This window comes from Pseudorca crassidens, chromosome 17 (assembly GCF_039906515.1).
Source record: "Pseudorca crassidens isolate mPseCra1 chromosome 17, mPseCra1.hap1, whole genome shotgun sequence".
Taxonomy (NCBI): domain Eukaryota; kingdom Metazoa; phylum Chordata; class Mammalia; order Artiodactyla; family Delphinidae; genus Pseudorca; species Pseudorca crassidens.
The window spans coordinates 81,206,641-81,225,481 of NC_090312.1; the positions used below are offsets into that span (position 1 = coordinate 81,206,641).

General features: G+C 43.6%; 1 protein-coding gene across 1 annotated transcript in view; it reads right to left on the bottom strand.

The window, feature by feature from the left end:
* The window catches only part of XKR4 (XK related 4), a 321,357-nt gene that overhangs the window by 94,769 nt on the left and 207,747 nt on the right, over nt 1–18,841 (bottom strand). Inside the window, exon 2 of the mRNA XM_067712325.1 lies at nt 9,265–9,464. Coding sequence (XP_067568426.1) covers nt 9,265–9,464 — 200 coding nt within the window. The remainder of the gene's footprint in view (nt 1–9,264; nt 9,465–18,841) is intronic.

Below are 18,841 nucleotides of genomic sequence, written 5' to 3' on the forward strand. Positions count from 1 at the left end.
CAGGGTGAAGTCAGGATGAGACACTCTGTGCTTTGGAAAAACAGTCCCTTAGATAGTTAGATGTGTATCTCAGGAAGAATTTTAATGAACCCAGATTCTTGCATCTTCTATACATAGAAAAGCACTGAAATCATTAACTTGAGATGTCTGTTCTTCAAGACCAGCAGTACCATTTTACCAGGATGTATGCTGGACTACACGCATTCCCAGCTAAAAATCATATCCATCCTGGTTCCTTTCCTACCTCTTTGGAAGAATTTCCTCGGAGCTAAATTATCTAAATTTATTTATCACCCTGAATAAAACTTAAACTCACAACTCCTACATTGTACATTTTTTTTTTTTTAAGTTGACGCCTTGAAGGCACAAAGTGCTGAAAAATTACTGAAATATTTGGGGAGGTTGGAGGTTGGCAAACAAGGAAGCCACAAGAAAGGCAAAGGAACAGTGAGTGTTTGGGGACATCATTCACTGCAGACAGCCCTTATGTCTGTTTGCTTCTCTGTTGCACCAACCTCTCCGCAACTTTCCGCCAAGTTGCTGCTCTCCCAAGCCAGGCGTGTGCAATTGTTCGCATCTGTTCACCCGCTACCCTCACCCCACCCAGTCTATCACCCAGGGCCTGAACAAGCACGCACCCCTGCTCACTCACATCTCACTGAGAAGGAGAGGGAGAGAGAAGGAACACTGAGTGGAAAAATACCAAGATTTATGCTTGATTATTGGAGATAATTAAGTAGGACCTAAAAATAGTCACGCCCTTATTTCATATTATGTTCAAAATGATTCAAATTCAAAACTATTCACAGCTGTGCTGGGGGCTGCTACCACACAGAGTTGATTTCAAGCACTTGAATCAATGATCAGCAAATGAAGCTTCTCTCTGTTCTTCTAAGTATAACTTGGAGTGGTACCATGACTCAGAGGCTATTGAATGTGAAATAAAGGGATCAATAATATCATTACCCTCATGACACCCATCGTTTATTCTGCCAATACTTTTCAATAGAGAGGAGCAGTGTGGTCAGCATGCCCTGTCGGGTGTGTGAGCCTCTCCTTACAAAGATGTTGATGATGATGAGTCTTTAAAATTCAACTCCATATATGTATTGATCAAGCAGACTGGTAGTTTACTATTTTATTGATTGACTTATTGATAACCCCCAAATACCGAACGATGCAGAAACAGGCTGAAAAGTAAGACGTACAGAAAAATACGTGTATTTTTTAAGTATATATGCAGGATTTACCCTGCTACTAGAAATATTTTTCAAGTATGAGGAACAAATCTAATCGTGTGCCACAAGTAATACCAACAATCCCATTCATTTGAGGAGACTGTTATCCACCAGCATCGCTGAACAGACAGGTGTAGACAAAACCACTGGCCTCCCTCTTCTGGTTTTGTTCATGTTGCTATCTTTTCTTTACTGAACATGACAAAATGTTAGGCTTCAGTTGTGACCCAGCTCAAAGGCTGCTCTTTTCATGAAAGCTTCCCTGATTCTTCCAATATTCCCTGACGTCAGACAGCACCGCATTTCTACTTTCTGTGTATCATTTTCTTTCTTTTTTATCTTTACTGAAGTATAGTTGATTTACAATGTTGCAACAATCTCTGCTGTACAGCAAAGTGACTCAGTTATACACATACGTACATTCCTTTTTTATATTCTTTTCCATTATGGTTTGTCACAGGAGATTGGATATAGTTCCCTGTGCTCTACAGTAAGACCTTGGTGTTTATCCATTCTAAATGTAATCCTTCGCATCTACCAACCCCAAACTCACAGGCCAACCTTCTCCCTCCCCGCTCCCCCTTGGCAACCCAAGTCTGTTCTCTATGTCTATGAGTCTGTTTCTGTTTTGTAGATAGGTTCATTTGTGCCTATATAAGCGATATCATACGGTTATTTGTCTTTCTCTTTCTGACTTACTTCACTTAGTATGGTAATCTCTAGTTGCGTCCATGTTGCTGCAAATGGCATTATTCCATTCTTTTTCATGGCTGAGTGATATTCCATTGTATATATGCGCCACATCTTCTTTATCCATTCATCTGTTGATGGACATTTAGGCTGTTTCCATGTTTTGGCTATTGTGATCTATATCATTTTCTATAAAAGATCATTTTATGTCACCAAAGGGCCTTAACATGGCCACCAACAGTATAGAGCACATTGAATAATAACAATTTTTTGGTCTTTCTTTTCCCTTAGGTTGAATTCCTTGAGAGCAGGGGCTATGTCACTTGGTTTTGTATCAAGTCCACCTAGCCTAGGGCTTTGTCACCCAGCAGACATTCATTCTTCCTTTTATTCAATGAATACCCACCAACTGCTTGTAATGGGCCCAGAGCAGAGGGTCCATGCAGCCGGGAGGTAATGCGTGCCGGCCTTTGCTGTGACATCATCACCCGCATCAGCCTCTACGGAATTTGTCAGCACCTGGGAGGGAGGACGTGCTGTCTTTTTTTTAATACCCAGTGGGCCTTCACACTAACTGCTATTGAATACATTTAACATATCCACAAAGCCAAAAGAAATCACAACTGTCCAGTGTAAAGGCTGCTGTTTTATCATTTTTGTGTGGTTTAGCTCTTTAAAAGCTTCCTTGGGTCAGATTTTTGTTATGTGCTTTGAGGAACCTATGTCTACTTTCCTAACAATTTTGGTTCAAATTAAAAGTCTTTGATGAAGCTGTTCTTAAAATTTTGTTTCATCAATAATGAGCTGCTTGGGCTTCCCTGGTGGCGCAGTGGTTGAGAGTCTGCCTGCCGATGCAGGGGACACGGGTTCGTGCCCCGGTCCGGGAAGATCCCACGTGCCGCGGAGCGGCTGGGCCCGTGAGCCATGGCCGCTGAGTCTGTGCGTCCGGAGCCTGTGCTCCGTCCGCAACGGGAGAGGCCACAACAGTGAGAGGCCCGTGTACCACAAAAAAAAAAAAAAAAAGAGCTGCTGCTTAATTGAATAGATTTACTAAAGTTTATATGGTGGGCACAATGAAGTAACAAGGGAAGAAACTAGGACACATCTTGGAATTAAGCCCTTCCTATTCCAATGGGCACCATGAAGAGCTCTTTCCCAAATCTCAAAAGATTTGTCCCATTGCCAGTCCTTGTCACATTTATTGCCCTCACTGACTTTCTGTGCAGTTGGATCAGAAAGTTGAGACATTGCAGAACTCTCAAGAAATGTACTTTAAAATTGCCAGTTTGACATTAAGTATCAAAAGCCTTCAAGCCCGCAAGCTTGTCCTCAAATCCACCCATTTCACTTTAGGTATTTAACTAAGGCTGCAAAGATTTTCTTAATGTGTTTATAATAGGATTATTGATTATGGTGACTATAGATGATCACTTATCATTTCAAAAACATGGAATTAGTGGAAAAGAAAAAGAGAATCCATGTGCTAGTAAATCACGCAGTAGTTAGAAATGACGTAGAATTACATACATCGCCATGGACACACACTCATGATGTATTGCCAAAAAAGAGGAGGTTACAAAATAGTACCCATATTTTAATTCTATTTTAATGTAATATATACGAAACATGAAAGAACTCGCTACGCACTAAAATATAATTAATTGTGGTAATATGGTAGTAGGTGATAAGGGACAATTTTTTAAAAACTAAAGATTAGAGTTATCACGGTGTGCTTGTTTATGTGTGATGGCAGTGATCCAGTAGAAAGGAGAAATTGATAATGCAGGAGAGAGAGAGGGTAATTTCATGAACAGGATGCTTATGTAGGTGAGAGGGCACGGGATCCAGCGCAGAAGAGGGGTCAAGAGATGAGAGCAGGCGCAGGTTACCCATAGTAAACGGAGGGAAGCCAGGTGATGGGTGCAGAAGGAGGTGCGGTTAGCGGTGGGAAAATAAAGCCGTTCTTATTTCACTGCTTCTGTTTTCTCACTGACATAGGAAGTGAAAGCAGTGGTTTGAAGTGATGGAGGCAGATGGAAGTGTGAGGACACAGAAGAAGGAAGGAAACAGTGAGTTTTGTAGCAGGAGAGTGAATTTCAAGGAGGAACAATGTCGGATGCTTGACAGTGCTGAGTGACCACTTGAGATCTGTGGTCAGACGTTTCAGAGAGATGTATCAGTTGCAAACTCGGCTGCTTGGATATATTTAATGTGACACAGTCTCCATGGTCTAAGGCACTATGTGCCTTCCGTGTAGTGTCTGTGACGCAGCGTGAACTGCCCTCTAGTGAAGAACGGGCTCAAGCAGGGGCTGTGTGGTCCCTCTGGGTGGGACGGGGACCTAGACCTGCTCTCGTTTTCTCTCATCCCATCTAGAAGACGGAACAGCTCTTCTGAAATACACCCAGATGAGTTAGGCCTTTCTAATATGTTTTGTCACATTCTTTATAATGTCACATTACAAACTTTTAATAAAAAGTGAATTTTTTTTAGGACAGATTTTACAGCCCTTCACGTACCATCATGCACACGATAGACGTTCGATAAATGTGTTAATGAACTTAACGAAAATAGCGACGGAAAAACAGACAGATCAAAAGGGACGGGACACAGCCCCACTCACAGGCTGACTCTCTCCCCGGCCTTTTCCCTCCCCTGCAGAAATCCACGGGTGGAGCCGGGTGCAGAGACAGGAACTCGGCACAGAGGACTTGGGCCTGGGGGTTGAGGGGTTCCTTCTCTAACCTCAGCCTCGGGAAGGTAGCCGGGAGTGGCTCCACCTGCTTTAGCATAAAATGGGGCAACTGGAAATCCAGTGGTTTAGGTCCTAAAAGTCCTCATCAGGATGTGACAAAGGAGGCAGTTGTCACACTCAGGGTGTCTCCTACCGTGATTGGCTGGGGACCGTGTTTGTTTAAGGAGAGCCCCTTAACCTCTGACTTCCCTGTAGTCTCGTGGGATGCAAGACAGGAAAAGAATAATTAGAAACTTCTTCCAGCCCCCTGTGCTTTCTTCCGTTCATGAAGTGTTCAGGATAAACTGTAGGCAAAACGGGCAACCATGGGGGTTTTGGATACGAAGAAATCGGAATCGAGGTAGGTGTCGGTGTATTTTCCTGCTCAGCAAAGCTTTCCTGGGCACACGGCCTGTGGGAAAGCAATTGTTCCTAACTCACTCTGCGCATCACAGCTTAAATACACGGGGGGTGTAAAAGAGATTTTCCAACAATGGCGAGTAAAGGTGGAAATTGGAAATGAAGAACTAAAGCCATCTGGAAAAAGTGGAAACAATTGTGCTGCCAGGTAGGCACCTACGTGCATCTGGTGAGAGCCCGATTTGTTCTGTTTTAGATGGTTCCTTCCAGGAAGCGCTGCTCCTACACGAAGGCTCTGCAGCGCGGGCGTGCACACCTGGCCGTCAGAGCCAGGTGACTGTGCTGCATGCAGCCTGGGCCGTCGTGCACACGTTCTGGCTGAGAAGCTCTCACGGTGTGTGCGCGGCGACCCCGCACGGCATCCCGGGCCGCCCCGAGGAGCTTCCACCCCCACGGGCTTCCACCCCGTGGTGCGGCTCTGAGCAACGCTGCCGGCTGGGCAGGGCCTGTGGACACCTGTACGTGCACGAATCAGCACCCCCTCCGCCAGCTGGTCTACACAACCAAAGCCGAGTGCTCAGAGCATCACGAAGCTAGAAGTGACTTCAGAGACCCTCCAGCCCAGCCAGCCCTTTTATAAGGAGGGGTAGCTTTGGTCTGTAGAAGGCAGTTAACCTTCTACCTTTGCTTGCGCCATCTATAAGAGAGAGAATCCAATGTCCTGGATGGGTTTGAGATGTTGCTTGAAAATAGGACTGACAGGCCTTGGGCCGCATCTTACATCTCTAACACAGAGGGCTGCATCCTCTGGCCGGAGACCAGCAAGAGCGCTTTGCCCATCTCTGCTTACCACACACAGTCCTACATCTCTCTGCCCCTCCTTCTGTCCTTCCCGCCTGCCTTTCTGTCTCGCTTGCTCTCTCCAGGTGGGGATATGGGATTAGACTGGAAACATAGCGCAGTGTAAACTGGGAGCTCTAAGCACAGGCCGCTGTACTGTCTCATGTTCCATGTGCTGTCTTACTTGTGCGGGTACAGTTGAGACTCCCTGAGTTATTTCTTGCTCTCCAGAGACAGATGTTCCCAGGGAAATGCCAGACTCCATGAAGGGCAGCAATTCTGTCAAAGATGGCAGTGTGGAGTGGAAGGAACTGGATATTCATGTTTAAGTTTCTGCTCGGCCCTGATTCCTGGTCTCAGAACAGGAGCTGAATTCTCCTTCCTGGGACAGGACAAACCGAGAAACAATTATGCTTTACTTAGCTCTCCACTGAGCCTGTTGGCCTTCAGTACAGCGAGGCCTCTCTGACTTAATTATTCAATAAGTAAGGAGCCCTGAGAAAGGGTTTTCACAGCCGACAGGGTTTTAGGGCTACACCAACTTCCACAAGGGGAATACAGTGTTTCAGCATCAGTTTTAAATGTTGTACTTCTTCTTGTTTGATTTTTTAATTGGTTTTAAAAGAGTGTCCATCAGAGAGCAGTAGATGGTTGAAATTGGATTAAAAAAGCATTTTTCTTTCTGTCCTAAAAATAATAATTTTAGACATAGTCATTTATGGAAATAACTTGCAGACCTAGGACCACTCTTACCTGCTAAATAAAAATATTTTGAAGATTTAAATTCAGAGCTATTTGCATATACCTCACAGCTTTCATGCCATTGATTATACGCGTGCATTGCAGAAAGTTGTTTTTTTACATATAAATCTTAAGAATCTTTTACCATAAAGATACATGTCAGACTCGGTTCTATCACATTCATTTTTCTTTTCCTAGAGAGGAAAGGCTCAGTTCTTATAATTCACATCAGTTTAATTTATAAGCTGGTTCATTTGTAAGGGGGGGTCATCTGTCAGCCGAGGGTTGAATTTAGAAGCTCTCTCTGCAGATAAGTTTCTCCTCAAAATGCAAGAGGATTGAGACGGCATTGCCTGAGCTGGTCTTCGTTTGCTGGAGGTTTTGTGGTGGTTGTTTGCTGTCAGGCAGTTCCCCTCTTCGGTCTTGTAACGCAACTTTCTGCCCATCTCCCTGCTTAAACAGTGGCAACCGTAAGATCAGCTCAGTGGCCTGATTCCTCATCCTGTGCTCAGTGATGTGCGTTAATCCTAGAGATCTTTGCATCCAACTGTCTTTTGACCCCCTTGGGAGTGACACAGGACGTATTTTCCCCATGGCTCTCTGATTTTGACAGCAAGGCTCGCCTTGGCCAAGGACGAGGTCCCGCTCTCAAAGTCTGTAGCAAACCTGATGCAACAGTGAGCTTAGCCGCTAAGCTGGGGACACCAGGCATCCGGGAAGAGCCACAGCTCCAAAAAACACATATTTTGATTCTTATGTTTAGGACGAATAATCTGATAAAGACAAAGAATTGTCTTTTCTCTATTTTTTTTTCTATAAAACTTTACACAAAGCTCTCAAACGGAAAAGGTGATCTCATTTTCTCACACCCTCCCTCTCCTTGCCTTCTCCATCTCCATCATCTTTAGGATAAAAACTTCTCTGTGATGTTACAGATCTTTTAGGAAACTAGCAGAGACCGTCAGGAATCTCGGGCCACCCAGGAAGGTGGCTTGCCACACTCCTCACTTGTGCCTGGGGTTTTCTCTTCCAGAGAGTTCTCAGGTGTGTAACTATACCAAGGGGGTACCAAGGTCTTCTGGAGATGAGAATTTGACAGAGATTCAGTTTGATGTTGACTTTGAATTTGTGTCCTCACGTACAGATCACCTCCTGATGCACACGCCCGACCCCGTAAGTTCACTGAGCGTTCACGGATGCAGTGGTGGAAGAGCACTGCCAAGGAGTTTGGAGATCATCTAGTTTAGTTTGAGAAACCGGGACCAGAGAGGTTAAGTGACTTGTACCAGGTCTCACAGCGAGGAAGTGAGATAAGCAAAGCTGGAGCCTCCCTCTGCAGCGTGTGGTGTCTCACGTCTAAAGAGACTCGTCCACGGATAATTCCCATGGGGGGGGGTGGATAAAGCTCGCCTCCCCCAGGCTTTTCTCCTCTGATTCTGTGCTAACACCCATTTTCCCTTTCTTCCATTTTGCTTACTAGCATGGGAGGCTCCCACCCCATGGACCTCTTTGAGTCCGTTCTCAGACTTCTTGGACTGAAGTTATTCTCGTGTGGAACCAGGGCTGGGCCAGGAATTCATAAATCAGTGGGCCACTGGCTACCAGCAAACACTCCATCTCTCTTTTCCTGTACTATGCCTCCCTCCAATTAGTAAAGTATCCAGCCCAGGCTTATGTGCTCCTTGCTATAAAAGGTTATAAGGACCTTGTAGAGATTCCCCAGACCAACCAGATCAGATGAGAGGATGGCCCAGTACCTACAGCGAGTCACAGCAAGGCTCTGCTGAGACTGAAACAAAACGAGCACATTACAGAACGTTACCTGTTTAACAACATCAATTTCGTTACAGGATTGACGAATTACCAGGAAACTATGCAAAACGTTACCTATCCATCCTCCCCCAGCCATGTAGTCACCTGTCTACCCACTGGTCTGTCTAATCTGCTTCTAGAAAAGATTTCAGCAGCAGGCCCTACGGAAACGTCGGGGCGGGTCTGTTATCAATGGAATCATCTCACTGATGAGATGATCAAACAGGACGGCAAAACCCCAAAATATGAATCTGACTGTAATATTCATTTTATAAAACTTAGTACTACATAAACAATACATTATTAAATACTGACAACGTTTTCCCATATGACCTTCTTTGTAAAAATATTAAGGTCATCTTTATCGTTTCCTTTAATCTCTCGCCTTTTGTGTCCTAATATCAAAAAGAAATGGTGGCGATTACCCTAATATTCAGTATGTATTATATATTTAAATTTATACATAAATGTATATAATATATGTAATAGTTAATATACATACAACATTAGAGAGGGCTCTAGGTCTTTTTTCAAAGTTTTGGAAGTTATCGCACAAGCCAGAAAGCTTCAGTGGATTCTGTTCTCATATTGAGCGAGTGTAAAATCATGAGGATTTTTTTTCCTACTCGGAGGGCAGCTTGAGGGCAAAAAAGTCTTCCTGTAAATTACCCACGATAAGTGATGGCGAAGAAGAAAATAGGCCTCATTCACACATACAGGTGTCAAGCGGCCGACGAGAACCCAGAGCACCGTGACCTGCGTCCAAGGGTCACGGAACGGTCCTCGGGTTGTGAGAAGAGGAGCCGACCCCCTTCCCCCAAATGCAGAAAGCGAGCTGCAAGCCCTTACCTTGGAGGGCCTGCAGGCTGTGGGTCTGTACGATGATGCAGAGCTGCAGCACCAGCTGAGGCGCGCTCTCCAGGAAGGTGGCGAGCAGGTGTAGCATGCTCACGTCTGCGTACTCGTAGACCATCTTCCAATAAAACCTCCACCGGCCACTCTCTGCGCCCCGTCGACTTCGAATGCCTAAGTATATCGTGTGGAAATACCTAGAAAGGAAACACAGAGAAAAAGAAAGACCGGAGTGATAACTCATCCTTCAAACACCAGGGCTGTTTTTTCTCTTCCGCAAACCGCCATATATGCGCAAGCACGTCCATGAAACAACTACCTTAGTGGCTTATCCCTTAAGGCCCCAGGTTGGCCCTTATTCTTAAAGGTTCCCTTTGAGGAGTCACTGCAATTTTCGTCTTCGTTAAAGCATTCCACTGCCTTGTACTATGAAGAGGGAGGTGAGACACAGGTGTAGAAGGGATTTTCCACCTTGATAATCGACAGACACCCTTCCTGGTCAGTTCCACCATGTGCTCAATGGTCCTCAGCAGATGGACGTCTCCAAGGGCATGATGCAAGTCAAGTTCTAGGACGTATGTGTTTGTAAACCCTCCTGATGCCTTTTTCAAAAACTTTTACTATTGAAAATGTCAAAGCTATACAAAAGAAGAAAAAAACAGTGTATTGAATCCAAAATAAAATTACCCCACTGCTTGAAGAAAATTTCCTGATAAGAATCACCAATGTGGTAACCTTAAGGATTGCATATTAATTTTCCAAAAGTGTTTGGAAGAGTATGAGAATGAAAGCAGGCTTGGCAATCCTGAAAGCCAGTGCCATTTCCCGTTGGGTGTGAAAGAGGCTGTCTCTGAATGGTCATCACATTTTATTCTGACAAACTTGTATTTGTTCTTTAATACCATGAAAAAGAAGTCAAATTATCCTATGGAGAGAAAAGACAAGAGGGTATAGATACTACGAAGAAAGTAAAGTGACATAGTCTTTGATCTAATTACTGCTCTGGCTTTCTTGTTCTTCGGGTCATGATGTGCTCACTCCTTATGAATAGTGATGAAGTTCTCAAAATCAGGTCCTTGAGTAACAGGCCGGCACTGTTAGGGAGAGAGTTTCTGAAACTGGTCCTCCTGCATCACCTTTGCTTCTGATCCATCCCCTGAGGGTCACATTGAACAAATCCAATTCATCTTTTCTACACAACCTTTCTAATACTGGAAGACACCTCAGAGTCCCCAGAGATTTCCACTTTCCTCCCCTCCCTTCCAAAAGTCCTAGTGTCCCCAGCCACATGTCCCATGACCCCCCAAGTCCCCTGACACCCTGGTCACTCTCTGAACATGCTTCAATTTCTCCTTCACAGCACTTGGAACTTTAATTACTTCTAAATGTAATATGTATATATACAATGGAATATTACTCAGTTATTAAAAAGAACGAAATAATGCCACTTGCAGCAACATGGATGGACCTGGAGATTATCATACTAAGCAAAGTAACTCAGACAGAGAAAGACAAATATCATATGATACTGAAACGGAGCAGGACCCTATTGTTCTTCCCTGCCCTGCCCCCACCATGTCCTCCGCCTGCCTTTTGTCTGTGGAAGAAAATTAGCCAAAGAATAAGTTTAATCAGAGAAGTGAGAAAATGCAGAAACAGAGGAAAACAGTCCTAGGAGACCAAATAATAATAGTTTAGTCCTTAAGCATAGTCAAGGACCTGTAGTTCCTCCTTAAGCGCCGTGGATAATATTCTGAGCCGTATCCTGGGAGCTGTCTTACAGATACTGAAGAAGGTAACTACATGATGACCAGGCTGTAGCCATGACAGAAGTTGTCACAATTCCAAGAATTGGCCTCAGAGAAATGGAAACAAACCAACCCTGGAACTGAAGATTACCTGTACCTAAAACAATCGAGATGACGCTGGTCAGACCACCGATGACCAATTTCAAGATGCCTGTCAGAGCTGCCTGTGCTGTTTCTGCGTGTAGCCCCCTCCCTCTGCCTATAAAAGCTCTTGCTCCTCGAGTGTCAGCAGGGAGTCGGCCTTTGGACAGGAGTCCGCCCTTCCCCCAGTTGCCGGCCTCCAAAATAAAGCAACCTTTCCCCTACCAACACTTGTCTCTCGAGAACTGACTTTTGAGTGGCGTAACAATATCACTTCTGTGCAGAATCTTAAAAAAGTGACACAAATGAACTTATCTACAAAACAGAAACAGACTCACAGACTTAGAGGGCAAACTTATGTTACTGGGGTAATGGGGGGGGAGGGATAGATTGGGAGTTTGGGATTGACATGTACACATGGCTATATTTAAAATAGATAACCAACAAGGACTTGCTGTACAGCACAGGGGACTCTGCTCAATATTCTGTAATAACCTAAATGAGAAAATAATTTGAAAAAGAATAGATACATGTGTACATATAACTGAATCACCTCGCTGTACACCTGAAACTAACACAACATTGTTAATCAACTATACTCCAATATAAAATAAAAATTAAAAAAATAAATAAAAATTTAAAAATAATATGGATTTATGTTATATTTTCCCTCCCTGTGAATCCAAATCTTTCCCCTGCTATAACTGTCTTGATCAAGTGGACTGTAGGTCAACATTCCTAAGCTGCTTTGCCACAGTTTTTACCGACTTATGTAAAATTGGTTTGTATATTTTCCTTTGGGTTCCATTTCATTCATTCCTTCCATGAATCACATTTGAAAATTTGATTCTGGAACAGAAATAAAAGGCGATTTTGTCTTCCCATCACAGTATTATGGTACAGGACAGTGGCGGGGGGAAGGTAGGGGTTACCAGAGCCACAGGGGCTCGTTTAACACCTATACATCACTGAATACAAAGGTTGCCTTCTTGCTTGAAGAAAGTTGACCAGAAAGTCGAAGTCCTTATAATAATTTTATCTGACTACTTAAAAATTCCAAGGTTACGCCAAAACACACGCATTATATATATAATATATAGTTATACAAGCATTATATATATGGGTAACATGAATGTGCAAAAGATCTCAGAATTTTAAAAATTCAGAACATGCAAACATTTCCAAAAAAGCCCAAGGAAACTACATATGTAAAGACACAAAGATGAGGAAAATGCCCTGCGTTCTGATAAGAAGTGTATTTGCCTATGTAGCACTCTTGGCCTGAAATGCATTTTGCACGTTCATGTTACCTTTTCTTAGAATGACCTTGTCTCTTTTCTCCACTACGGAAAGTTACAGTTGTGGTTTAAAACTCTGCTGATGCATCTCACCTCAGGAGACCTTCCTTGATGACTCCAACCGAGAATCCTTCCCTGCACCCAACTTGAGCATGCCACTAACACGGGGGCTACCTCACTGGGTGGGTTTATCTGTTTCTGTGCTGGCTTCTGCTCCAGACCTCCAAGGCTGGAGGGCGCTCACTCATCACTGGAGCTCACCATTGAGCACTATTTTCTGTTCACGCTGGGATTCATCAAAGTGTGTTAAGTTGAATTGGGGGGAAAGTCTCAAATTCTATTTCTTTATAATTAGTTATTTTCATGAGACGGACCAAGAGCCTACAGCATATCAGTTTTGGCTTCCAGCTGGAAGCACACAATGGTCTATGCGATTTAGTGGACATTAGCACTATTTAGAGTATTACACAGTATCAGGAGAGTTTTCTACTTTCTCTAAATCAACAGTGATGGGCATCAGGGGTCTTATGCCCACAGCTCAGTCAGCTTGGTCTTTGCTCAAGTCTGTGCTCTGAAAAACGATGACAATAAAGAGGCTTTGCGATCACAATTGGTTCTCTTCCATCTTGTCAATATGTAAATGGTTTACCACATTCTGTCACATTATTATTTTTTCTCACCACCTTCTTTATCGGCTGCCGGAAGGGAAGGTTGGAAGAGAAGAGGCCCAATGAGTGTGAGTAGAAATGTGGACCATGAGACACAACTGTTCCCACCAGTTCCTCACATCACATGGTACAAAAATGTTGCCCCACATGAATGGGGGATGAAAACACAAATCTGTACTTCAGTGTCAGGTTCCTTCCCCTCTGCCACGGCTATCTCCTGGGTGGGCTGTGTGGACACCAGCCCTCCAGCTGTAGAGCGAGTCCCTGAGAGAGGTCTTCAGGGTCTTCAGCTCTTGTTCTACATTTGACCTGTATCATGCAGTTCCACGTCTGCTTCCCCACAGCGTCCAGCCAGAGGTTTGACTCTAGGGAGATCTGGTTTCATAATAAGTTACTTCTCAGGGCAGGGAATTTTGTCCACGTTGACAAATAGCCCCAAACACCTCTCACCTAACTGGTAATACCAGCTGTTCTAGAGACAGAACATCAATGCAGAGAGCAAAGGAAGACTGGTCATATTTGTCATTCAGTTCTAACAAATGGGGACAGATGAGGGATTATTCAAAGAAGCTAGACTATTGTGTCTTTTAATCTAGTAAAGTGCATAGGGAATTGAGAAATAAATATAAAAGAATAAGCTCATGGGTTCTTTTCCACAGAAATTTAGAATGATTGAAGGACTTGTGAAGTGAAGAAGGACTCGTGTTCCAGTGAAAAGTCATTGTGTTCCAGAAACAGGAGCAGAACTGTCAAGTTAACTCTTCTGTGCAGATGTCTTGGTTTGTTTGTGTTTTTAATAGCTGCCAGGACAAGAGCCTTGGAGTTACTTCTTGTGTTAAGCACCCGTAGGTGAGTTTCAAAAAGGGAAGAGGTTTTAAAACGGAAATATTCTGTAAGAAGTTATAATCCCTTTGGTAAGAACTAGTGATGTGGTAGACGTGAGGCCTCAGGTCTGAAACTGAACCCCAGGAGACAAAGAGGCCCCCAACGAGGGACAGCTGTGTAACATGTCCCTGAATCAAAATCAGGACCAAAGAAACTTGGGAGGCGCTGAATTGCACCCTTGGCCGTAGACAGCTATGATGGCAACGTGAGCCTGTGCTGTCTGCCTTCCACGAAGGGCCCTCATCATGGCTGTCTCTGCACCTTCACTCAGTGGATCTGACAAGATGCTTCCGCTGTGCTCCATCCAACCCACCAGTGGAGCCTGGGAGCTTACGATGCTGGTCAGAGATGCCGAGGGGATGCCTTGATATGTGACTCCACAAGTTAGCTTTTTTTTTAAATAAATTTATTTATTTATTTTTGGCTGCGTTGGGTCTTCGTTGCTGCGCACGGACTTTCTCTAGTTGCGGCGAGTGGGGGTTACTCTTCATTGCGGCGCACGGGCTTTCTCTAGTTGCGGCTAGCGGGGGCTACTCTTCATTGTGGCGCGCGGGCTTCGCACTGCGGTGGCTTCTCTTGTTGCAGAGCACGGGCTCTAGGCGCGCGGGCTTCAGTTGTTGTGGCACACAGGCTCAGTAGTTGTGGCACACGGGCTTAGTTGCTCTGCTGCATGTGAGATCTTCCTGGACCAGGGCTCGAACCCGTGTCCCTTGCATTGGCAGGCAGATTCTTAACCACTGCGCCACCAGGGAAGCCCACAAGTTAGCTTTTGAATGGTTCTTGGCAGCCATCTGCTGGGTAGACAGAGTCGAGAAGTTCATGGTTGTGAGCTGCCCTCCTAGTCTAATCCAGATCCTTCACATTGCACTATAACACATGTCTACTCTGGGGGAGGGGAGGATGGCTGACGGCCTGTCCCTGGAAAACGACCCTTTGCATCCTTGAAGACAAACGCCAAGCAGTCTTGTCTCCTTGGCATCTGTGTTATTATGATTTAACTGGGAAGTATTTTCTCCCCTCTGATTCTGATGGCCACTTAGCTTCTGATCCAAGTTTCTTTATCTTAAGGTGGAGAGAACCGTACCTCCTTCACGGCTATGTGAGCGTTAAACAAGAAGGTGTGTCTCGTGCACGTGCTGCGTTCACGGTGTGCAGGGATGTCGCTGCACACCAAGGTTATCGGTGTTCTGGGCTCCTCTATAAGGCCACCTCTTTGACCCTAAAAATTCAGGTGGTTTTGTCTTCAGTTCTTCTTGTTTCCTTTAGGCATTTTATTCTGGGGAGTGTTGGATTTGGCCTTTGTCTGTTCTCCCCGAGGGCAGATACAGAAGGTCACCACTCTGCTGGGAAACAAGGTAGTTTCTACACCTCCTGAGTGTCAAAGGGATCCAGCATGGCGTCCAGGTGGGGCTTGGAGGCGTCACTAAGGTTCTTTTTCTTAGGATTCTGCTTTGCTGTATTAATAAAAAGACAAATAACACCCAACAGGCATAGGTGACCAAGGAAGTTGATGTCAATGAAAAGACATTCATATAGGGAGGATTTAGAAAAGGCCATATTTATGGTTTAGCATAATTACCAATGAATTGCCTTCATTTAAGAAGGAAAAAAGTTTCAAGTCTTCATCATCGAGGATGAAGTATGCAGTAAGCACGAGAGGGTAGTGGCTTAAACACACAGCTCTCATTCCTGCTGACAGGAGATGTTCCCGGTAAACCCCACTCTGAAATGTCGGTGTGTCCGACTCCTCCTCTGAGGTGAACACGTTCAGAAGATGTTTGCCATCTTTACTGTATGACTGACTCATTTCCTGATAGGGTCATTCTAATTTATCGTCCCGTGGAGCATGCTAATGGAAGATAGGGCTTTCCTTACATCACAAAATGACACCAGGAATTCTGCACCAACCTTATCAACATGACCTCATTCCTAAGAATATCTTAATTTTGTAATTTCCTCAGCATTACTGAAGATGTAGACACACAAACACATCTACGTAACTCCCTACCATACCTCACACAAAGACACGCACACGTAACCCACGCCCTCCACATACCTACACAAAATCTAGTCCACTGATTTTCTGAAGATGTAAATTGCATTTGAATTCTCAGCTCCTTTTCATCAATATTTTCCAGGTGCAAAGAGCAACCTGGACTAAATTCACAGCCCCTCACATTACCAACTTCAGACCTAAACATAGTACAGCAAAAGTGATAAGCTAGGGAGGAAAATTCCAAACATTCAGCATGTCTAGCATTATATATCTAGTATGTATTTAATCTACAATTTAATGTGATTGAGATAATCTTTACATTACTTTGGGGAAATGAGATGTATATAACAAGTTTCAGATAGTCCATATTTATGAGGAATACCTCAGTCCTTAAATAATATTTGATCAAATGTTAACTACTGATATAGCTGAATCAGAAATCATTAACAGCTATGAGGATGTTATGCATATATATTCTAATATTGCATTTTCTTTCTCTTATAGCACATGAAACAGGTTAGCTGTTAACAGATGTTATTTTTACTATCTGAAAAATGCAGAATAAAATCTGAGCAGAACAGCTTTAAAGAAACAACATAAATAAACACTGATCCCAGCAACTGGTATTTTCTTCTGTGGCCTGGCTACAAGCAAAGCTTTAACTATTATATATGTATATACGTTCACTATATATATACATCATAATACACACACATATGTCTATCGATCATCTCTCTCTCTCTCATCAACAGTAGGCACTGACAAGGGACGAAGTTGTACCGTTTGTCATCTTAAATATTCTGTATTGAATATTTTAAACAACAGCCATGACCACAAAACCTTGTTTTGACACCAGAACAGCAAGTTTCTGTTGTCTCCATTATGCCAATAACAGTAAAAATGACAATATTCTGTCCTATATTTCTACAGGGGAAAATTTCCTAGTGACTGTTGTTTTAAAATTAGATTCTATTTCCCATCAATCATTCCAAGGGGGGAAAAATGTGCGTTAGGAGGGAACGAATGCATTGCTTGACCTTATGGTTGACCCAAGCGTTAGAGGTCACAGCCCTAAGAGGTCAGTCTGAGCCACGCTGACCCGAGGGGACCGGGGTGCGCTGTCACCCGCGCTGCAGAGCCATCCCCTCACAGCGGCCTGGGGATCACCTCTCACCCAGAGCCCCTAAGGGCTCCAGTGCGCGTGTGCGTGTCGTGCCTCTGCTGTGCCTTTCATGGATATTTGCGATAAGGAAAGAGAGATGGAGGATATCCTCAGGGTCTCCCAGAAATCCTCCAATGGGACAAGAACCTCAACAGCTTTTCCTCACTCACGATACTTTTATTTTTCTCCCCAAAGCAACACTGCCTCTTAGACTAACGAGGCTTTGGCTTTCTCTGCATGTATCTGACCTGTGAGCTGTATTTCCACCTCTCTCTCTCTTGCTCAGATAATTAGAATTAATTTGGGTTCTCAGAGGAGAATAGTACTCAGGGCTAGTAAGATATTAAGAGCTTCTATCACGGTATAGAGCATTCTTATACAGCATGAGCTTACACAACGTGAAAGCAAACTTAGTTAGCATCTTGTGTTTGATAAAAAGGACCTTTGATTGATTTTATTTTTAGTCTTCTCTGAAAATAAAATTTACCTATGGGATATGGTTATTTTTGTCTTGTTTAATTTTCATACATACCTCTCATAATGATACTTATTACATAAACAAGTTCTCATGTATTCCTCAAACCTAGAGTAGGAAAGAATAGAACTTTTTTCTCCACCAAATAAGTTTCCTTGTAATGGGCAGTGTGACCAGGGTCTCTGGGGCTACTTAGTAAATTCAGCTAAAACAGATGAGAAAGTTCTTGAACTTGAAAGGAAGATTCTCTATTCACTCTGAACACCTCATAGCAACTGGTACCCAGCCTTCAGAGAAAATAAAAGGAGCATTTCTCCCCCAATTATTTTTTTCCTTAGAGTCCCAATATACTAACATTTCATGGTAAAATCAATGTACTAACATTTTAATAGTAAACAATGTGCTAAAATGGAGAAGGGCGGCTTGGAGCTAATACAGCAGTGACTACTATCTGACATAATACTGATATGGTATGACTTAAGACTTCAAAAGATTGAAAGAATACTAATAGAAATTATTATCTATGTTTAGAAAAACAGATTAATAGAATATTTGTTCTTATTACTCAGGAAATAGAGATTGTGACAGAATCAGAACTTCCATCCTCAGCCCTGTTGAATTGACTGATTTTATGACAAATGAGGAAAGTTCCGTTGTGTGCGTGTGTATAATGTTTTATTCTATTTAAAAGACAAGATGTTGCCTTGCAGCTTTTAAATCCTTCACTTGAGCAGACTTATGGCCATTTATACTTTTAAAAGTTGGCTGAAAAATCCACAGGCCTGGGGCATCTGACCCATCACATCCATTGGGCGGCCAAGTTGGTAGGGAAGAGAGAAGGAGAGGCAGGTCAGGGTACCACGTTACAGCCCAGGGTGGGCTGGGGTCCTGTCTGAAAGGTCCACAAGCAGATGTACATTACAGGGATCGATTTCACCAGCACCACTGGACTCTTAGAGTTGTTCAGGCCCAAACACAACGATTTTGCATTCTCCTTCAGACACTTTATTACTGTTCATATTGTCGTCTTATTAGAATTTTATTGTCTATTTATTTATTCATCCATTCTAGGGGAAGAAGAGATTCAAGTTGTGTCTCCCCAAACTCTTGGCAGAATTAGACAACATAAAACTTAGTGCTGGGCTTCCCTGGTGGCGCAGTGGTTGAGAGTCCGCCTGCCGATGCAGGGCACGTGGGTTCG